Source organism: Giraffa tippelskirchi, chromosome 4, assembly GCF_054371585.1.
Source record: "Giraffa tippelskirchi isolate mGirTip1 chromosome 4, T2T-mGirTip1v1.2.pri, whole genome shotgun sequence".
Classification (NCBI taxonomy): Eukaryota; Metazoa; Chordata; class Mammalia; order Artiodactyla; family Giraffidae; genus Giraffa; species Giraffa tippelskirchi.
Window position 1 is genome coordinate 91217313 of NC_137278.1, and position 23683 is coordinate 91240995.

At 42.4% G+C, this 23683-nt stretch overlaps 1 protein-coding gene across 7 annotated transcripts in view; it reads right to left on the minus strand.

The window, feature by feature from the left end:
* Nucleotides 1-23683, minus strand: part of SLC4A5 (solute carrier family 4 member 5) — a 125840-nt gene that overhangs the window by 86093 nt on the left and 16064 nt on the right. For all 7 annotated transcript variants that reach the window (XR_014083521.1, XR_014083522.1, XM_081595765.1 and 4 more), the window contains one exon: nt 3403-3483. Coding sequence is in view for 5 of the 7 variants with exons in the window: in XM_081595765.1 (XP_081451891.1) it covers nt 3403-3481 (79 nt within the window). In the remaining 2 variants the exon portion in view is untranslated. The remainder of the gene's footprint in view (nt 1-3402; nt 3484-23683) is intronic.

Here is a 23683-nt window from a genome sequence, read left to right on the forward strand (position 1 = left end):
CTTACTTACTTACTTACTTATTTCCATCTCTCTATTGATCTTTATTGATCTATATGTCTGTTTTTATGCCAATACCATATTGAATACTATAGCTTTGTAATATAGTTTGAAATCAGGAAGTGTGATCTTCAAGCTTTGTTCTTCTTGCTCAAGATTGTGCCAGTTATTCAAGGTCCTTTATAGTTTCATATGAATTTGTGGATTTTTTTTATATATCTGTGAGGAAAAGTGTCACTGAAATTTTGATTGGGATTCCATTGAATCTGTAGATTGCTTTGGGTAATATGGACACTTTAACAATATTAATTCTTCCAACCCATGAGCATGGAATATCTTTCCATGTATTTGTGTTGTCTTCAATTTCTTCCATCAGTGTTTTATAGTCTTCAGTGTACAGATCTTTAATCTCCTTGGTTAAATTCACTTCTAGGTTTTGACACAATTGTAAATGGAACTATTTTCTTAATTTCTCTTTCTGACAGTTCATTGTTAGTATAGACAAATGCAACTGATTTTTTTGTATATTGATTTTGTATCCTGCAATCTTTATTTTTTTAGTTCTAACAGTTTGGTAGAATTTTGAGGGTTTTCTATTTATAATATCATTCCATCTGCAAATAGAGACAGTTTTACTTCTCCTTTCAAGTTTTAAAATTTCTTCTTCTTATCTTTTCTTTCTCTTGCCTAATTGCTCTGGCTAGGACTTTCAGTACTATTTTGAATAAAAGTGGCAAGAGTGAGCATCTTTGTCTTATTCTTGATGCTAGAGGAAAAGCTTTCAGCTTTGCTTCCCTGGTGACTCAGATGGTAAAGTGTCTGCCTGCAATGTGGGAGACCTGGGTTCAATCCCTGGGTTGGGAAGATCCTCTGGAGAAGGAAATGGCAACCCACTCCAGTACCCTTGCCTTGAAAATCCCATGGATGGAGGAGCCTGGTATGCTACAGTCCATGGGGTTACAAAGTGTTTGACATGACTGAGCGACTTCAATTTCCTTTCCTTTCCTTTCCTATGGTGTTAGCTATGAGCTTGTCATACATGGCCTTTATTATATTGAGATACATTCCCTCTATACCCAGTTTGTTGAGTGATTTTCTTTTTAATCATGAATGGATGTTACATTTTGTCAAATGCTTTTCCTGCATCTATTGAGATGACCATATAATTTTTATTCTTCATTTCATTAATGTGGCATATCACATTGATTAATTTGTGATAAAAGTTTTCCCTAGGGCTGGTCAGCAACTATTATCATTATGACTATTTTTGAGGCCCAAGAAAGAAAGAAAGAAAGTGAAGTTGCTCAGTCATGTCCAACTCTGCGACCCCATGGACTGTAGCCTACCAGGCTCCTCCACCCATGGGATTCTCCAGGCAAGAATACTGGAGTGGGTTGCCATTTCCTTCTCCAGGGGATCTTCCTGACCCAGGGATCGAACCCAGTCTCCCTCATTGCAGGCAGACGCTTTACACTCTGAGCCACCAGGGAAGCCCAACAACTAAAATTTGAAAGACTGTGACATACTGAGAAATTAGACTTTGTGTTCTTATATCAAGATCTACATTAATTTTTTTTTATGTTGTTGCTGTTTGTTAGTTTTTTTGTGGAGGAGAGGGCTACCTCTTGATTCAAATTCCTGAAATTAAGATACCAGATGCTTGGGCATCACTGACTGCACATGTCACAGTGAAACCACATGAAGCTGGACCTTGAAGAAGCATGTCTAAACCTTTTAGAGACATGTTGGGTGTCCATTCTGCTGAGCAGATTTTGTGTGTGCCTACTCTGGCTGGTGCATTCCTAGGCACTGGAGAGTAAGGTTACCTGGATGTTAGTTTCTAGATCTCTTTAGAATTCCAGCTCACCCCACCACATCCTTGCTTGCTCTTCTGGATCCTCAGTCTCCCTTGGGTTAATGGGGTTAATGAGAAATGTGAGGTAGACATTTTTATGAAGTGCAGCCTCATTTCCTAGTGAACCAGTATCAGAATGACTGATGCTTTTCCTTTCATTCTGTCCCCTACCCTAAGCCTGAGCAAAGCTAAAATTTGAGGTAAGCCATGAACACCAATATTTAGAGGTAAGTAGTTCTACTGTAGGTGGCGCTGATGATAAAGAACCCCCCTGCCAATGCAGGAGACAAAGAGACACAGATTTGATCCCTGGGATGGAAAGATCCCCTGGAGAAGGAAATGGCAACCCACTCCAGTATTCTTGCCTGGAGAATCCCATGGAGAGAGGAAACTGGCAGGCTATAGTCCATAGGGTCGCACAGAGTCAGACACAACTGAAGTGACTTAGTAGGCAGGCAGGCAGTTCTACTCTAAAGTTTGGCATTCTTGATTCTTTCAATGCTGAGATTGTATTCTCTGCCCTGAGGCCAGAAATGGAGATGGGAAGCAGCAGATGTATCAGAAAGGCCTTTACCCAGTGTTAGCTGCCCTGGGTGCTCCCTGGATTGTTCTTCCCTTGCTGTATGACCATGTGCATCTGGGACTCAGTGTTCTCATCGATACTGCAGGAATAAAAATTCTCTACTAACTAGGCATGGTTTTTGAGAAGGCAGAATAGAATGGTGAATGGGAATATGATTATGAGAACTGTGCAAAGAGCACCCTTTTTAAAAAAATATCAGGGGAGATGGCTGTCAGGGACATATTTTCCTTTTGCCCTGGATCTAATTTATCTTATTTTTTCTACTATAACCATCAGAGTGTGGCTGTTCAGCTGGTGAACTGTAGGGAATCACTAACGCACTCCAAAGCTTCTTTCTTTGCTCTGTACGACCTGTTCTTTCCCTGTGAACATCTTGTAGTTTGGCTCAGGACAGTGCCCGCTCCTCACCACATCCTTCTCCATCAACAGCCCCAGAGTGGCGCTACACGTTCCTCAGCTCAGGGAGCATCAAGCTAGATAGGAAGATTGCTATCTCCCTCCAAAAAGTTTGGGGTAGTGCCTCTTTATAAACTCTGTGGCTGTTTTTCTGTAGAATGTAGGATACTTAGGGTCTCTGGGTAAGAAATTCTGGAGCAACAAAAATATCACCTCTCAATACCCTTTTTCACTGGTTTTAACTGAGCTGCTATTTTTAAAATTTATAAAATGTTGATATTTGGCATTTAGTATGATTTGCAGAGCTTGGAAAATCAAGTTTGATTTTATATTGGGGAAGCTACTCCATAATCCTAGCAAAATCCAAGTTACTGGTCTCCAACCTGACCACATGGTCCCTTTAAGATATGGTTAAAGCTAGTCCCATCAGATCTAGGGTAGACACTGTGGGGAGGTCAGGGGAAAGGGATAAGCTCTGTAGTTTCCCCCAACTGAAAGGGCTGTTATAAAGATATCCAAGGAAAGTCTAGACCCTCTGAGAATTTGCATCAATTTCTCACGGTCACCTTACCTTCCTGATCCTGACATCGCCTCCTGTAGTTAGTGGGGTCCAGCTTCCCTACCCCAGCCTCTTCCTCCTCCACCTTCATAACTATAAAGTAAAAGATGAACACAACCTCAAAATGTACACAACATAAAAAGGTAGAATTTCAAGGAGAAATGGTCAAATTCATACTCACAGCAGAAGACCTTACTGCAGATGAAAAAAATGAAGACAAAAGAACATATAAACAAATTGAGGAACCTCAAATGCATGTATGTTGGGGAAAGTGAAAGTGAAAGTCACTCAGTTGTGTCCTACTCTTTGTGACCCCATGGACTATACAGTCCATGGAATTCTCCAGGCCAAAATAATGGAATGGGTAGCCTTTCCCTTTTCTAGGGGATCTTCCCAACCCAGGAATCGAACTGGAGTCTCCTGAATTGCAGGCAGATTCTTTACCAACTGAGCTACCAGATGTGCTTTTTCAAGTACAAATGGAATATTTACAAAGAGCACACAAAGAGAGCACATAAACTAGGTCTTGGGAAAGCCTTAGTAAATTTTAAAGGATCTGTATCATACTTCTATAGTATTAATAAGATAACAAAAACAACCCCACAAAACTATACATATTATCTGTGGATTCTGCATTCATGAATTCCACAAATCATGAACTTGAATCTGTCATGCACTAGCAATTATTTACATAACATTTACATTGTATTGATAACTTCTTACTTAGTATTTACATTGTTAGATATTATAAGTAATCTAGAGATGATTTACAGCATACCGGAAAATGGTTTATATACAACTACTATGTTATTTCATATAAGGGACTTAAGCATCACAGATTTTGGTATGGAGGATCTGGGCCTGAAACAAATCCTCCACAGATACTGAAGAATGACTGTATATATAAATAAACCTTTATTTATAAATGTATATATAATAAATGTATTATACATATATATATATGGAAACTAAAATAATCTCTAATGATGGATTTAATAGAAAATCACAATGGAAATTATTTCATATTTAGAAGTGAACAATTACAACTTGAAACTTGTGGGATGTAATATACTTAGAATGAGAAAGAAGGAAGAAAGGAAAGAAAGAGGGAGAGAGAAGAGTAGAAGGAAAATAAATATGATAAGCATTTAACCAAAGAACCTACAAAAAGAATAAGAGAGAAAAGAAAGCAGAATGTTAATATAAAAGATGAAAGCAAAAATTATGAAATAGAAAACAATCAAGCACAGAGATGGTTAATAAATCTGAAGGCAATTATTTGAAAAGATTATTAAAATGGGCAAATCACGCAAGACTAATCAAGAAGAAAAAAGAATATTCATAAGTAAACATAATTTGGAATGAAAAAGGGATGTAACTACAAATATAGTAGAGAATTTTAAAATTACAAGTGAATGCCTTGAAAAACTTCATGCCAATATATTTAACTTAGATAATAATAGCAACTACTGGTACAATATGCTAGGCACTGTTTTAATGCTCTGCATATATGAATTACTTGAATCTTTGCTATGAAATAAGTAATATTGTTGCTCCCATTTTACAGATGAGGAAACAGAGGCACAGAGAGCTTAACTGACTACTTAAATGGAGGAACAGGGATTCAAACCCAGACTGTCTGAAACAGTTTCTGGAACTATAGCTCTTAGACACAAGGCTAATAAATAGATACTGATTAGAAAAATAATGGAAATAATCAAATAACTTTAAAGAATTAGAAAACCTGAATTAACCAGTAACCATTAATTGAAAGGGCTTCTCTGGTGGCTCAGTGGTAAAGAATCTGCCTGCCAATGCAGATGTGAGTCTGATCCCTGGTTGGAAAGATTCCCTGGAGAAGGAAATGGCTACCCACTCCAGTATTCTTGCATGCAAAATCCTGTGGACAGAGGAACCTGGCAGGGTATAGTCTAAAGGATCACAAAAGAGTCAGACATGACTTAGTGTCTAAACAACAACAATACTAATTGAAATGTTTATGCTGCCTTTTGAAAAGCATTATTGAAAAGCATTCAATAATGCTTACTGAAACTGCTTTGTAGGTACAAAAGGATCATCATATTATTTTTTCTATTTAAATAATTTTATCCATTATTTTTTCTATTTTTATTGTTTGAAAATTTTCTGTAATGAGAAGAAAAATAAACACCAGAAGAAGACAGTTCTTTTTTAATGTTTAACCTGAAGCATCAAGTATTACATAGTCTTTAACTTATACAAAATTGTTCTCAAAGTAGGGAAAGGGAAGTTGGAGGCAGTCAATATATCTGAAGACCAGGATAAAGGATGAGGCTGAAAACAGGAAGGTTAGTTGAAAATCTTCATAAGGACTAAGTTAAATCCTTAGATCTCTCCCGTAAGTTCAGTCTCCTAGAATGGTTCCCCTACCCCAGAAAATGGAAAGGTCAGCTCAGAAGGCCCTCGAATAACTGAGAGCAAGAAGGAGTGATTTCACTGGGGGTAAAAAAGGATTCAATTAAAGATCATTAGCCACTCAGCCCTCTGACTGCTTGACTCCTAGAACACTAATAAAGATTACACACTCCAGAGAGGAGGTTGGAGAACTTAAAGATTCTGCCATTTTGGAGATCACCTACAAAATGGTGAGGACCCAAATGCCACCTAATTGCCCGTCTTTAGTCTATCATTCAAGAACTCCAGGCTGTCAAACATCTGTTTAGCAGCTCTACGCCAAATTATGATGGCCAGCTGAATCACCAGAATGACACAGACCAAAACAAACAGGAAAAGACAAAGTCCAAGTAAATAGGAACACTGCAAGCAGCCAAAGAACCATTAAAAAACCATGCAATTAACATATTCAAGTGGACTAAAGAAAAACATCATATCCATGACAAAATGAAAACCAGAATGCAACAAATCTGGAACTTTTAAAGAATAAGAAAGAATTCTTGGAAATTAAAGACATATTAGAAGAAAAATTAGAGTTGGAACATAAAGTTGAAAAAATACATCAGATAATAGAACAAATATAAAGAAAATTTTTTTTTAAAAAGACAAGGAAATCAAGGATCCATCCAGGAGTTTCAAAATCAGAGTCACAGGAGTTTCTGAAAGAGAAATCCGGAAACAAATAGTAGAGAGGAAATTAAGAAAATGACATGAACTGGTGTTCTGTTTCACATATGATAATATGGGCTGGGGCAATGGGATGACCCAGAGGGATGGGATGGGGAGGGAGATGGGAGGGGGGTCCAGGAAGGGGAACACATGTAAACCCAAGGCTGATTCATGTCAATGTATGGCAAAAGCTACTACAATATTGTAAAGTAATTAGCCCCCAACTAAAATAAATAAATTTATTTATTTAAAAAAAAAAAATGGGGAAAAAAAAAAAAGAAAATGACATGAGAACACTTCCCAGAACTGAAGGATTTGTATTTCCTGATTGAAAGAGCCTGCTAAGAGCTCAGAAAAATAATTTTTTTAAAAATCCACTCCAAGGTCACATCATTTTGAAGTTGGAAAATATTATATTTAAAGAGAAGATCTTAAACGTTTCTGGAAGAAGAAAATAATTCACCTACAAAGAATGCCCCATGCAAACTGACACTGATTTCTCAATAGCCACAGTGGAAGCTATAATATGAGAGATTCATGCCTTCAAAACTGAGAAAAAAGTATTTCTAACCTAGAACTCCAGTCCTAACTAAGCTATCAAGCAAATGTGAGAGCAGAATAAGGGCATTTTCAGACATGAAATGTTTCAAAAATTTACTTCCTACGCACTGCTTCTCAGAAAATGATTGAAGCAAGATGAAGAAGTATCTAAGAAAGGAATATGGCATCTGGGAAATGGGATTCACCACAAAAGATTGGCACAGGGAGGTCCTAGGAGAGGAGCTGTGCAGCAGTACAGGGAGGAACAGATGCATCTTAGGTCAGGCTCTGGACACAATGCTCCAAGGGAATCCTTAGAACAATCAATTGTCTGGATGTGTTTGAGTATTTTGAGAGGATATCAAGGTTCTATCAAGAATAAAGAGTTGTAGAAAGGAAAAGCAATCATGGTACATTATGCAAGTCAGTATTTATACAATTATAATAAATAAAAATAAGTGTTAATTTTACAAAAAATTATAAGCAGAGTTGGTTTTCCACTAACGTGTACTGGTAGCTCCTATAGGTTTGTGATTTTTTGAAAGTTGATATCTTCCTCCTCAGGTATAGCTGAGGAGTAAAGAGAAGCTGAGTAACAAATCTTCTTTCCTACAAAGAATGCTTCCAGCCACAAAAGGGAAAGGTCATGTGACCTAGGTTGGCCAATTAAATGCTTCCCAGTCCCCAGTCAGATACTGATTCAGAGAAGACCCCATGGTCAAATTTGGGCCAGTCAGAATTCTTCCTAGGACATTTCCACTTGAGCCATCCAAAAACACTGCCTTGTTCTGGTTCTGGCATTGTGAAGCTGACGAACTTGGGGACTAATCCCACCTAACCTGTGGAGGAATACATCAAAGGAAAGTAGAGAAACAATTCTGATAACACTGCACTGTAACGCTCTTGTTTTTGTTGCTGCTGCTGCTGCTGTTGTTGTTCACTCAGTAGTGTCTGACTCTTTGAGACCCCATGGACTGCAGCACACCAGGCCTCCCTGTCCTTCAACATCTCCCAGAACTTGCTCAAACTCATGTCCATTGAGTCAGTGATGTCATCCAACCATCTCATCCTCTGTCATCCCCTTCTCCTGCATTTAATCATCTGGGTCTTTTCTAATGAGTTAGCTCTTTGCATCAGGTGGCCAAAGTATTGGAGCTTCAGCTTTAGCATCAGTCCCATAATAAATATTCAGGATTGATTTCCTTTAGGTTGGCTGGTTTGATCTTGCAGTCCAAGGGACTCTCAAGAGTCTTCTTCAACACCACAGCTCAAAAGCATCAATTCGTTGGCATTCAGCCTTCTTTATGGTCCAACTCACACATCCATACATGACTACTGGAAAAACCATAGCTTTGACCAGATAGACCTTTGTTGGCAAAGTAATGTCCTTTCTTTTTAATATGCTGTGTATGTTTATCATAGCTTTTCTTCCAAGGAGCAAGCGTCTTAATTTCGTGGCTGCAGGCACTATCTATAGTGATTTGGGAGCCCAAGAAAATAAAGTCTGTCACTGTTTCCATTGTTTCCCCATCTATTTGCCATGAAGTGATGGGACTGGATACTATGATCTTCATTTTGTGAATATTAAGTTTTAAGCCTACTTTTTCACTCTCCTTTTTCACCTTCATCAAGAGGCTCTTTAGTCCTTCTTCGCTTTCTGCCGTGAGGGTGGTGTCATCTGCATATCTGAGGTTATGGATATTTCTCCTGGCAATCTTGACTCCAGCTTGTGCTTCATCCAGCCCGGCATTTTGCATGATGTATTCTGCATATAAGTTAAATAAGTAGGGTGACAATATACAGCTTTGATGTACTCCTTTTCCGATTTTGCCTTTTTTTCACTGTCAAGATGGTGGAGTAGAAGGATATGCATTCATCCTCTCCTCTGAGAACACCAAAACTGCAACTAGCTGCTGAAAAACATAAACATGAGAATGCTGGATCCCACCAAAAAAAGATGCCCCATGTCCAAGGGCAAAGGAGAAGCCCCAACAAGACTGTAGGAGGGGTGCAATTGCATTTAAAATCAAATCTCAGACCCACCAGAGACACTTGGAGGGCACAAACAAAACCTTGTGTGCACCAGGACTGAGGGAAAGGAGCAGTGACCCTCACAAGAGATTAAGCCAGACCTGCCTTTGAGTGTTTGAGTGTCTCTGGAGGCACGGGTCAGCAGTGATCTGCCACGGGGACAGGGGCTCTGGCTGCAGCAGACATGGGAGACGCGGCGTGTGGCATAAGTCCTTTTGGAGGAGATCACTATTAGTGCCACCATAGAGCTGCCAAGCAGATGACCCACAAACTGGAGAACAATTACAGCAAAGAATTTCTCACTGCTGCTACTGCTACTGCTGCTAAGTCGCTTCAGTCGTGTCCGACTCTGTGCGACCCCATAGACAGTCCACCAGGCTCCCCCGTCCCTGGGATTCTCCAGGCAAGAACACTGGAGTGGGTTGCCATTTCCTTCTCCAACGCATGGAAGTGAAAAGTGAGAGGGAAGTCACTTAGTCATGTCCGACTCCTAGCTACCCCATGGACTGCAGCCTACCAGGCTCCTTCATCCATGGGATTTTCCAGGCAAGAGTACTGGAGTGGGTTGCCATTGCCTTCTCCCTGTTGCAAAAGTTCTAGGGCCTACAATAGATTTCCCAACCTGCAGATCCAGTAAAAGGACTAAGAACCCACAGGGAAACAGACTCTTGGAGGGCACAATGAAACCTTGTGTGCACCAGGACCCAGGAGCAGTAATCCCACATGAGACTGAGCCAGGCTTGCCTGTGAGTGTCCAGGAGTCTCCAGCGGAGGTGTGAGTTGACAGTGGCCGGCCACAGTGTCAGGGGCACTGACTACAACAGTGCGAGCTGGGAGCTCCCAACAGCTGGGAGCTGTGTGCAGGCATAAGTCCTTTTGAAGGAGGTTGCCATTGCCCCACCATAGTTTGACCTCAGGCCAAATTACAGGGAGGGAATACAGCCCCATCCATCAGCAGAATATTAGATTAAAGATTTACTGAGCATGGCCCTGCCCATCAGAGCAAGACCCAGTTTTACCCACAGCCTCTTCCTCCCACCTACCCACTTCCTCCCCACTTCCTCCCACCAGGAAGTTTCCACAAGCCTCTTATCCTCATCCATCAGAGGGCAGACAGAATGAAAGCCACAATCACAGAAAACTAACCAAACTGATCACTTGGATCACAACCTTGTCTAACTCAATGAAACTATGAGCCATGCTGTGTAGGGCCACAAAAGAAGGACAGGTCATGGTGGAGAGATCTGACAAAACGTGGTCCACTGGAGAAGAGATTGGCAAACCATTTCAGCATTCTTGCCTTGAGAACACCATGAACAGTATGAAAAGGCAAAAAGATATGATACTGAAAGATGAACTCCCCAGGTCGGTAGGTGCCCCATACGCTACTGGAGAAAAGTGGAGAAATAGCTCCAAAAGGAATGAAGAGGTTGAGCCAAAGCAAAAACATCGCCTCGTTGTGGATGTGACTGGTGATGGAAGTAAAGTCCAATGCTGTAAACAACAATACTGCATAGGAATCTGGAATGTTAGGTTCATGAATTAAGGTAAATTGAAAGTGGTCAAACAGGAGATGGCAAGAGTGAATGAACATCAACATTTTAGAAATAGTGAACTAAAATAGACCGGAATGGGTGAATTTCATTCAGATGACGTTATATCTATTACTGTGGGCAAGAATCACTTCGAAGAAATGGAGTAGCCCTCATAGTCAACAAAAGAGTGCAAAATGCAGTACTTGGATGCAATCTCAAAAACGACAGAATGATCTCTGTTCTTTTCCAAGGCAAGCCATTCAATATCACAGTAATCCAAATCTATGCCCCAATGATTAATGCCGAAGAAGCTGAGCCAGACTGAGCCAAATGGTTCTGTGATGACCTAAAAGACCTTCTAGAACTAATACCAAAAAGACATGTCCTTTTCATCATAGGGGACTAGAATGCAAAAGTAGGAAGTCAAGATATACCTGGAGTAACTGGCAAGTTTGGCCTTGCAGTACAGAATGAAGCAGGGCAAAGGCTAACAGAGTTTTGCCAAGGGAATGCACTGGTCATAGCAAACACCCTCTTCCAACAACACAAGAGACAACTTGACACATGGACATCACCAGATGGTCAATCAGATTGATTATATTCTTGGCAGCCAAAGATGGAGAAGCTCTATACAGTCAGCAAAAACAAGACTGGGAGTTGACAGCGGCTCAGATCATGAACTCCTTATTGCCAAATTCAGAATTAAACTGAAGAAAGTAGGGAAAACCACTAGGCCATTCAGGTATAACCTAAATCGAATCCCTTACCATTATACAGTGGAAATGACAAATAGATTCAATGGGTTAGATCTGATAGACAGAGTGCCTGAAGAACTGTGGACAGAGGTTTGTGACATTGTACAGGAGGTGGTGATCAGAACCATCCCCGAGAAAAAGAAATAAAAATAGCAACTCCCTACGTTGTAAAACTGTAACTCCCTAAGTCAGTTAATTCTGAACTGGCCTTCTCAGCTGTGTTGAGCTGATAAATTCCCTTTATTTTTTCTCATGTTTGAGCTGGCTTTCTGACACAGTCAATAGTTCCTGAATAACACAAATGAAGTAAGAATTTTCCAACATGTTTTAAAAAATACGGTTTTTTATATTTCAAGGTCTATGGATTTTCAGATTAGAAACCAAGCAAAAATGAAATCAAAAGGACAATACAGATGCAAATAGAGGTGAAAACGCTCCAGAGCCATAGAAGTATGGAGCTATAATGTAGCTTGGATTCAGGTAGATGCCTACCTTCCAGTTCTGCACTAGCTGAGACCATTCCCTCCTCACCTCCTCTGTGCCGGGTCCTGCTTCCTCACAGTTTGAGAGAAGCTGCCTTCCAGGAGAATACAGAAGTAGAAGAACCCAGGCTGCCCCAGATCTTCTTTAAAGAAAGCCATCCTTTTAAAACAACTCAAGCAGAGTGTTGACCATATGGAAAATGTTTAGATTAACTAGTGCTCTGATTGGCAGCTACATGGCTCATCATAATAGTTCCCAATCATGACCTAAACTTTGGAACATAAGTTCTATCTCCACCATTTCATATAATGTATATTAATTGATTGCTAAATATTTTTGTTTTCATAATCTCATTTAACCCTGACTAAAATTCAGTGAGGTACATAATTTTGACCCCCACATTATAGATTGGAAATGGAGATTCAGAAAATTAAGTAAATTTTCCTGAGTCACAGAGCCAGGCATGGTGGAGCCAAGAATCAAATTGGATTCTCTGATTCTAGGACCCAAGAAAGGAAGAAAGACAGGGAGGGAAAGATGGAGGTGGGGAGGGAAGATGACAAACAAAGAAACAAGAGATAGAGGGGGTCTGGAAGAATCCTTCCACTTCTGAATTCCAGACCTTTTCTTAGGTCCCAACCATAATACTTCCCAATGGCCTTATACTAACCCCTCTTTCTCTTCAATGCTGGGAAAGATTGAAGGCAAAAAGAGAAGGGGGCAGCAGAAGCTGAGATGGTTAGATAGTATCACCGACTCAATGGAAGTGAATTTGAGCAATTCTGGGAGATAGTGAAGGACCAGGAGCCCGCCGTGCTATAGGTCTCAAAGACTCAGCAGTAGCGACTGAACAACAACAACAAACTTCAGTTGAAGTTAGTTACTTGCATCCAAAGAGTATTAACCAGTACAACAATCCACCTCAATATGTTGCCAAAGGAATGGTGTTAGAACACAGCAGTCCCAGCATGTAGCTAGTGCAAGAACTTGTAACAGCAGTTTTTCCTATACCAGCCCCTCCACTGTGCAAGAAGCTCACCATTATCTTCTCATCCATCTTTAGACCATAGATTGTCTTGGGAGTGAGCATGGCTTTACAGTGAGGGATCAGACCAAATTCTCTTCTGTCCCATGTCACTTAAAGGCCCCAGTCCACTTTACTACTCCTACCACCAGTGTGCAATCACAACTGGGAAGCCTGAGAATAAAAACCCTACTGATCAAATCAATGCCTTAAGCCTGTAAGGCTAAGGACCAGAGTGCCACACCAGTGAACATCAGGGTCCCTGCCCAACAGCTTTCATGTCCACTGGCACAAGGAGGTGGTGATACAGCTAGTCTTAGGGGCCAACAGTGTGTTTTGACCATCAAAACTCTGGTGATTGAATCACCTGCCATTTAAACACTCCCCTCACCCCACCCCACATCTCCCACCTCCCAACCTCCGACCCCACCCCCACCTCCCTTCCACAAGGATGCATCAGTTCAGTCCAACAAATCTACTTTGTTCCAGATGTTTGCATTAGACACTGCAAACAAATGGAACTAGTTTATTAGGGAAGAAGGGCAAAATGTGATAATAAATCTTTGAAGTTGGACATTAATGTTTCTGGAAGAAAAAAAAACATAATCACAAAAAAGCGTTGTGCCACATTCATCAAAAGTCAGCCTTTAAAAAAAAAGATCAGTCTTTTAGGAGCTTTTCCTCTTAACCCATATTTCAAGCCATTTGACCTTACATCTAAGAACATGGGACTTGCCCAACATGGGATACTATGAACCCCTCTGATAGCCCGAAGTGTTTAAGAAAAGGACCTCTCCAAGGGCTCATCAGGGTTTCTTTCGTGAACTGAATTGACAAGAATGACATGGGATCATAATGGACTTTTAAAAAACCTAAGCTAGAAGCCAGAGAAAGGCCATCTTCACAATCGATAGGTTATCAATTGCCTCTGGGCTTAGCAGACCCTAACTGTGCACATCCCAGGAGAGCAAAGAAAAACAAGCAACAAAATATCCCTAAGCAAACTTTCAGTAACATAACCAGGTTTATCCAAAACCTAACAACAGAAATGTCTAATATAAGTAGACTAGCCATTATTCAGTTTCTAGCCCAAGATGTTACATTAAAAGATGCAATCTATTTTCCCATAGTTTTCTGGGGAAGAGGCAAGTCTTAGGGTTTTTGCTTACTTCATAAATATTTCAGTCAGTCTTGTAACTTTGGCAAACACAATAGAAAGTTATTTGCCTGGAAGAAAAAGTCTCGGTTTTACCAGATGAGAACAAAAAAGAACTCACCAGCGTGTCAGAAAGAATGAGTCTCCTGTCATTTTTGTTCATTTGATGTGAGGTTTTGTGCCCCAAACCAATGAACTCAAGGCACCAAGTTGACATGCACTATAATTTTTTTAAGGAAAAGCAAATATTCAGTGCTCATTTGGAGGATTTACTCAGCTCTCATCTTTTTCTCCTCAGTATGTGTAAACCTCACTCTTAAATACTCTGTGGTCCTACTGTAAAGCACGTTTCCCCTTATCTGCATATCTTTGTCTACTATCTAAAGCTCCACGCTGCAAACTTACCTTCAAGCTCTTAGCACTGGAAACCACAATCCAAATTTCAGGGAGGCCAGAGTTACTTGTTCTGTTGCTGTTGGGTGGCGAGAAGGACACTCTGTGATTTCCAGGCTGAACAGTATTTGGGGCATTGGAGATTGACTTGTGGGGCTCAGTGACGGCCAGCCATGTGACCAGGGTGGGGGAAGGGACACTCCTGCAGGCTTCTGATGCCTGGTTGGCTGACAGACCAGTGTAGTGCAGGGTCTGAACAGAGTGCCCAGGATCATAGGCAGACATTTTCGCTCTAAGTTTCTTGTTAGATTTTAACGGTGGTTTTACATGGCAGTGTTGTTTCAGCCTGGATTTTGAAATGCTGGTTTATCTCTCTGCATAATTTCTATCCTTTTGAGTTCTGTCTTAGAGGTAGAGGTCTAAGGGACCTCAGAGACGACCCAGTTCTGCCCCACAGCCACCCACTTTATAGGCAGGTAGTAGTACACCCAGGATCCTGCAGAGGCCTGGATCTGGAATGCATACTGGAGTGAGCAAAACTGGTTGGCACCAATATTACAGCTCACTTGAATATATTCAACTGTTGGGTCATTAGAGCTTTGAGGACTGCTGAGATGCAATAAAATGGATCTTATCACACTGCAGGTACCTAAATCTGCAGCTATTAGATTAGGGATTAAAAATTACAGCAATTTGTACTTGTGGTCAATGAGTTTTTGTATAGACATGTGTAGTTATGTTTATGTATCTCTACCAGAATCTTCATAAAATGTTCCAAGGTGGGGCTTCTCTGGCAGTCCAGTGGTGAGAATCTGCCTGCCAGTGCAGGGGACACATGTTCCATCTCTGGTCTGGGAACACTCCACATGCTGCGGGGCAACTAAGCCTCTGTACCACAACTACTGAGCTTGAGCTCTAATGCTGTGAGCTGGAACTACTGAGTCCATGTGCCAACTACTGAAGCCCACACACCGTAGAGCCCATGCTTAGCAACAAGAGAAGCCACCGCAAGGAGAAGCCCAAGCACCACAACTAGAGAGTAGTCTCCATTTGCCACAGCTAGAGAAAACCCACGCAAAATTACTTTCTGCCATGAGGGTGGTGTCATCTGCATATATGACTTCCTGTGATTGCAAGTGTGAAATGGCAAAGTATTGGCGTTAGGAATCTGGAGAAACTTATTCTGTCCCCAGAGCTGTTTTACCTTGAGATAACCCTTCACTTCTCTGAGTTTCAGTCTTCTTGAAGCAGAATTGGTACTTAATAAATGGTAGCTTGTTAGGGGGAACTCATCTCTCCCCATCCAATTATTTTATTCTTCCCTACAAAGTAGGAACTTCTATCTTTTCTGTATCTTTGATAAAAGTACTCTCCATTCACCTCTCTACTTCTTTACTCACTTGACTGTATAGATCACAACAAACTGGAAAATTCTTAAAGAGATGGGAATACCAGACCACCTTATCTGCCTCCTGAGAAACCTGTTAGCAAGTTAAGAAGCAACAGTTAGAACCAGACGTGGAACAACAGACTTGTTCAAAATCGGGAAAGGAGTATGTCAAGGCTGTATATTGTCACCCTGCTTATTTAATTTATATGCAGAGTACATTATGTGAAATGCCAGGCTGGATGAATTAAAGACTGGAATCAAGCTGGCATCAAGACTGCTGGGAGAAATATCAATAACCTCAGATATGCAGATGATACCATCCTAATGGCAGAAAGTGAAGAAGAACTAAAGAGCCTTTTGATGAAGGTGAAAGATGAGAGTGGAAAATCTGGCTTAAAACTCAATATTCAGAAAACTAAGATCATGGCATCTGGTCCCATCACTTCATGGCACATAGATGGGGAAACAATGGAAACAGTGACAGACTATTTTGGGGGACGCTCCAAAATCACTGCAGATGGTGACTGCAGCCACAAAATTAAAAGACACTTGCTCCTTGGAAGAAAAGCTTTGACAAACTTAGACAGCATATTAAAAAGCAGAGACATCACTTTGCCAGCAAAAGTCCATCTTATCAAGGCTATGGTTTTTCCAGCAGTCATGTATGGATGTGAGAGTTGGACTGTAAAGAGAGCTGAGCGCAGAAGAATTGATACTTTTGAACTGTGGTGTTGGAGAAGACTCTTGAGAGTCCCCTGGACTGCAAGGAAGTCCAACCAGTCCATCCTAAAGGAAATTAACCCTGAATATTCACTGGAAGGACTGTTGCTGAAGCTGAAGCTCCAATAATTTTGCCACCTGATGTGAAGAGCGGACTCATTGGAAAAGACCTTGATGCTGGGAAAGATTGAGGGCAAGAGGAGAAGGGGACGACAGAGGATGAGATGTTTCGATGGCAGCACTGACTCAATGGACATGAATTTGAGCAAACTCTGGGAGATAGTGAAGGACAGGAAAGTCTGGAGTGCTGCAAATCCATGGGGGCACAAAGAGTCGGACATGGCTGATCAACTGAACAACAACAACAATAACTTAGTGAATGAGGAATGGCTCATGAGCTTGATGAATTTGGGGAGTAAAATGGGCATGTGCCATGGCTCAGATCCTTCTGAGATCTGCCTGCACCAGAGAAGGCCTGAGTTGCCCTCCTCTCCTCCTCTCTTCTCAGTAAGTTTCCCAGGACAGGCTCTTGTCCTGCAGGTACAGTCTTCCAGTGCTGCAAAGATAAGTTTGATTCTTGGGGCAAAAGTTAGGAAGCCTGATTGTGGTTGTTCATTCTAAACCAAATTCTCCAATCAGCTTTATCTGTTATGAAGTTGTTTTAATCTCCAGAGGTTTGACCTCTGTATCTTATTTCTCATTTGATTCCAAGCATAGAGAGAAAGACTGGGAACAACTATCACTCTCAAATTCTAATGCTGGTGAATTAACAAAAAGTCTGCATGGAGTTGATTGGACTAAACAGTCTCTAAATTTCCTTCAAGCTCTAACATCCTGTGTTCCTATGAGTCTGTATCTCTAGAAAAAACCAAAATGTTAACAAACAACTTCATAATCTCTGACTCTCCTCCTTCCTGCTTCTCAACACAATGAAGACCTCAAGTCTTCACACATTTTCCTCTTTGTCTCCACCAGTCCCTCATGACTTCATTTATTCCCTGCTCCCTGGACCCCATGATAAGTCCCTTCACTCTTCCCTCAGGGACACCCTTAACCTCTGGCTCCTGCCCTGCCAATCTCTTGTTCTAGATCAGCCCACCCATTAGACTTCTCCTCCAGCACTAAGCTCCTTTTCATCTTAGGGGAAATCCTGTCTTCTGGGGAAGAAAATAAAACCAATACACTGAGTGGCAGGTTGGGGCAGGGGCAGGAGGAGAGTGAGAATGAGGAGAGAGGGGGAGACCTGGCCCCATGATGCTTCTGGCCAATTCCATCCCTGCCCTCCCCCATGATTGAGTTTTGTGAGCCAAAAACTATTAAAAGAAGATGTGGCCAATCCTTTGCTCTCCTCTCCCTTCCATCTAACCTCTCTCCATGTTAATTCCAAAGAGACTGGTTCACCCAGCTGGCTTTAAGCTCTGAGATAAATGCCTGGACTTGTGGTCCTTCCTCATCAGCAGAGTGGTAACTGCAGAGATCCACGCATCAGCTTAGAGGGAAGGGAAAAGTTGGACCCAGTGGTTCTCAGTCAGAGTTACCCGACCCTCACCCCAGGGTGGGGGCACATTTGGCAATATCTGAAAACGTTTTTCTTTCTCACTCTGGAAGGAGAGTACTTCTGGGCTCTAGTGGGCAGAGGCCACGGATACACAAGACACCCCCCCACACACACACACACAACAAAGAATTAACTGGCCCCAACTGGCAATGGTGCTGATGTCAAGAGAGCTCAGCCCCCTCTGGTCTGGGCTCTAGGTGGTCTGTGAAAGTGTTAGTCGCTCAGTCACGTCTGATTTTTTACAACTCCAAGGGCTTTAGCCTGCCAGGCTCCTCTGTGGAATTCTCTGGGCAAGAATACTGGAGTGGGTAGCCATTCCTTTCTCCAGGTTATCTTCCAGACCCAGGGACTAAAGCCCAGTCTCTTGCATTGCAGGCAGATTCTTTACCATCTGAGACACCAGGGAAGCCCAGGTGGTCTGTAACCCAGGCCAAAAGACCATTCCACATGGACCCATCCTAGTCTGGGCTCTATAAGGAAGAAGGAGGGACAGAGATTCTTAGTAACTTGCAGCTACTGACTTCTGTGCTTCCATTTCCTTTAGAGATCTGGCAGAGGGGGTGGCTACTCACAGGGATAGATTCCTTTCCATCTCCTGGCCAGATACCATCTGAACACAACCTGGGTTCAACATATGGCAGGGTTTAAACAGGCTGACACAGGGTCCTGGCCTGGGGGGCAAAGTATGAAGTGAGAACAAGCCTCCTACCCTGGAGAGGCCTACAAGGTTCAGGTCCTTGTGTTAATGGGAATAAGGATGCATTTCAAGGCCCCAGCTGGCCTACCTATAACTTTTACCCATAAGAAATCCTCCATTGGCAAGACTCACTTCAGTATATATTATATTTGGCTCTCAGATTGTGCCAAGCTTTGTCAGGTGGTGCAAGACTGGCTGCCCTAGATTCTTGTCAACTTCAGCTGCTTTCGAATTGTATCCAGGATCAAGGAGGGAACTGTGATAGTGTCAAGTCTGTACAGGAGGATAAAAAAAAAAAGATGGTAGATATCTTAATGGGAAGCTGAGACACCCAAAGAGACAAGCCCCAGATTAGGCAGTGGCTGGGTCTTGGCCTTGCACATCTTCATCTAATCCCTGATCATTGCTGTGGCCTGTGGCCAGCAACATTATAGACCTTAGCTCACTCTCTACCAGCCACACTGCATGTCCTGCTGCTCCTGTTAACACATTAAGCTCATTCCTACTCGGGACCTTTGCACTTACTGTTTCCCTAATTTTCAGCATGGCTTGCTCCCTTGTGTATTCAGCTCTCTGATCAAATGCCCTCTACCCAAGAGGGGCCTCTGTGACAAGCCCATCTAAAAGACCCCTCTCTAGTCTTTAATTCTACCTTTTTTGTCTATATGATGTTTCTATCCAAAACCATATTTTATGTTTGTTTGTTTATTCATTTATTGTCAGTTTCTTTAATATAGTAGGGATTTTGTCTTGCTCACTAACTTATCCCTGAGATCTAGAATAGAGGCTCAAAAATGTTTGGGTTCAAATCCTGGCTCCACTAACTGGGATTTTGGGCAACTTACCTATTTTTTTAATTTTTATTTATTTATTTATGGCTGCGCTGGGTCTTTATTGCTGCACGCGGACTTACTGTAGTTGCAGCAAGCAGGGACTACTCTCTAGTTGTGATCTGTGGGCTTCTCATTGCAGTGATTTCTCTTGTTGCAGAGCACAGCTCTAGAGCACGGGTTCAGTAGTTGTGGCAAACGAGCGTAGTTGCTCCACAGCATGTGGGATCTTCCCAGACCACGGACTGAACCCATGTCTCCTGCACTAGCAGGCAGATTCTTAACCACTGGATCTCCAGGGAAGTCTATATCTATCTTTTTTTTTTAATTTTTCCTTCATTTTCCTGGACTGAAAAATGAGAATAATGATCATATCTATTTCAAGGATTGTTATGAGAACTGATTGAATCAATGTATATAAAATGTTGGGCTTCCCAGGTGGCCCTAGTGGTAAAGAACCTGCCTGCCAATGCAGGAGACAAAAGAGACACAGATTCGATCCCTGGGTCAGGAAGATCCCCTGGAGGAGGGCATGGCAACCCACTCCAGTATTCTTGCCTGGAGAATCCCATGGACAGAGGAGCCTGGTTGGTTACAGTCCATGGGTTCTCAAAGAGTTGGACGCGACTGAGGCAACTTAGCACACACATATAAAATTTTATGTCAGTGTTAAATGGCAACCCACTCTGGTATTCTTGCCTGGAAAATCCCATGAACGGAGGAACCTGGTAGGCTATAGTCCATAAGGTCGCAAAGAGTCGGACACGACTGAGCAACTTCACTTTCTGGCCCACAGGAAATAATTAGTATTGACTAAGAATATTATTATAATTATTATACTCCCAGGAAGGTTATGACATGTATATTCTGAGGAAGTGGGGAGTGACATTCCTGGCAGCTTGCAGGAATGGAGCTGTCATAGTTGTTTCTCCAGGAGCCAAGAACCCACAGCAAGCTCTCAACCAGAGTCCTTTTCTCTCCTCTGTGCTTGCTCTCTGTTGCTCTCTGGAGGTCCTGGTTGGAGGCTGGTGAAAGCTGACCTTACTAGGTACTATGGATGATGGATGTATTTCCTAGGGAAGAATGAAGCCTTAGCAGATGGCAGTCCTTGTATTTAAGTTTGCTGCTGCTGCTGCTAAGTCACTTCAGTAGTGTCTGATTCTTTGTGACCCCATGTACTATAGCCCTCCAGGTTCCTCTGTCCATGGGATTCTCCAGGCAAGAATACTGGAGTGGATTGCCGTGCCCTCCTCCAGGGGAATCTTCCTGACCCAGGGACTGAACCTGTATCTCTTATGTCTCCTGCATTGGCAGACAGGTTCTTTACCACTAGCACCACCTGGGAAGGCTGACAATGGTGGTAGACAGTATTTATAAACCCGTGTGTGTATGTGTGTGTGTGTGTGTGTGTTTGGCCCTTGACAAAACTGCCACTGGAGCCACCATTTGGCAAACTTGATTGGAATGATTGAGACCACAAAGGAACTGTGGGTACCTAGGAATTCATCCCTCAGACCCCAAGAGGGGCCCAGAGCAAGGCCACTCCTCCCCTCCCCTAGATTTTACTTTCTGAGCCAGGGGACAATACTCTGGCCACCTGGGCCAACTTGAGACCCCTATAAAACCACTCCTCAGATGAGCCACTGCCTCCTCCAGCCTGATATTTTCTTTGCTTCCTTTTCTTTCCCCCACTCAAATAGCCAGACTACTCCATGCTTTGCCTCAGAGAGCATGTGTGAAAGCAGAAAGCAGAAACAAGAAGAGCTTCTTCCTTTAGGGGAAGAGAAAAGACTCCTGGCTAGCCCAGATTGAAGTGTAGGAGAGGATGTTCATAAGAAAGATCAAGGCCACATGGAAACACATGGGGGCGCTCCATAATGACTGACAAGCACCAGTGAACTAGGACTATATGGAACAAGAACAAATGACATCAAGTGTAGGGACTGATGTAAGTCCCTAGGAGTCTAGAACCCTGCAGTGTACCCCACTCCAACCCCAAAATGGAAAACATGAGAGACACTCAGAACCAACAGGGGTTAAATGTCAGCACCTTTTAAAAACATAGACAGAGAGTTTTAGAAACTAATGTTTCTAACACCGTTGAGTTTAGGAGCTGAAACTCGTATTCCAAAGGATAGATTTTTTTTTTAAGAAAATAATGTTGGGGAAATGCACTATTTTAAAAATTACATTTAGAGGAGAAGCCTTGGCAGCAAAGGCAGAAATTTAATCATTTGTTGGCTCAGTATATTTATCTCTGCTCTGACATTAAATGTGATTGTCCCTTAAGACTGTGGTTGAACTTGCATCCTAATTTGTCTTGGACAGGCACCCTCTGCCCTGCTGTCTTGGCTTCATTATTAGCAATGTTCATTTTCATTCTCAAAAGGGATTCAGTTTGAGCAATAAGTTATATGGTTACTCTGTTTAAGACTTTTACTGTTTTTTTTTTTTTTTTTTTAACTTTGGCTGCTCTGGGTCTTCTGTGCTGTGCACAGTCTTTCTCTAGTTGAGGCAAGTGGGGGCTGCTCTTCGTTGCCATGTGTGGGCTTCTCGTCGCAGTGGCACCAACTCTAGGCACTTGGGCTCAGTAGTTGTGGCCTCATGGACTTAGTTGCTCCACACACAGCACATGGGATCTCCCCGGATCAGGGATCGAAACCATGTCTCCTGCATTGGCAGGTGGATTCTTAACCACTTAAGAAATCCCTGCTTAGGATTTTTAAATGAGCGATCCCACAGGCTGATCAACTCTGAGCGAAGTGCTATGAAACAGAAAGTAAAGATTTCTAGGCGGGTGTGGCTGGAGACTGTGAGCCAATGAAGCTCTGGAGGGGGCTGACAATCTCACCCAGACAGGAAAAGGGGCAGGCGCTGAATGATGAGAGGGGTCATGGTAAGGTTGAAATGGTGTGTGGAGGCGAGAGGACAGTGGCAGGGGTCAGAGTAGGATGCTGACACAGAGTATTTCAGACATGGAGTAGTGCAAGGTAACAGCAATGGCAAGTTATGACCATGGGAGCAGGTAGAAGAAATGGACCCTGATTGCGTTTGCAGATAGAAATTGGACAGCTAACAAGAGATGTGGAGGCAGGGCTGGCTCAGTTCAGTTCAGTTCAGTTCAGTCACTCAGTCGTGTCCGACTCTTTGCGACCCGATGAATCGCAGCATGCCAGGCCTCCCTGTCCATCACCAACTCCCAGAGTCTACCCAAAACCCTGTCCAACGAGTTGGTGATGCCATCAAGCCATCTCATTCTCTGTCATCCCCTTCTCCTCCTGCCCCCAATCGTTCCCAGCATTAGGGTCTTTTCCGATGAGCCAACTCTTGCATGAGGTGGCCAAAGTATTGGAGTTTCAGCTTCAACATCAGTCCTTCCAATGAACACTCAGGACTGATCTCCTTTAGGATGGATTGGTTGGCTCTTCTTGCAGTCCAAGGGACTCTCTAGAGTCTTCTCCAGCACCACAGTTCAAAAGCATCAATTCTTCAGTGCTCAGCTTTCTTCACCGTCCAACTCTCACACCCATACATGACTACTGGAAAAACCATAGCCTTGACTAGATGGACCTTTGTTGGCAAAGTAATGTCTCTGCTTTTAAATATGCTATCTAGGTTGGTCATAACCTTCCTTTCAAGGAGTAAGCGTCTTTTAATTTCATGGCTGCAATCACCATCAGCGGTGATTTTGGAGCCCCCCAAAATAAAGTCTGACACTGTTTCCACTGTTTCCCCATCTATTTCCCATGAAGTGATGGGACCAGATGCCATGATCTTAGTTTTCTGAATGTTGAGCTTTAAGCCAACTTTTTCACTCTCCTCTTTCACCTTCATCAAGAGGCTCTTTAGTTCTTCTTCGCTTTCTGCCATAAGGGTGGTGTCATCTGCATATCTAAGGTTATTAATATTTCTCCCGGAAATCTTGATTCCAGCTTGTGTTTCTTCCAGCCCAGCGTTTCTCATGATGTACTCTGCATAGAAGTTAAATAAGCAAGGTGACAATATACAGCCTTGACGTACTCCTTTTCCTATTTGGAACCAGTCTGTTGTTCCATGTCCAGTTCTAACTGTTGCTTCCT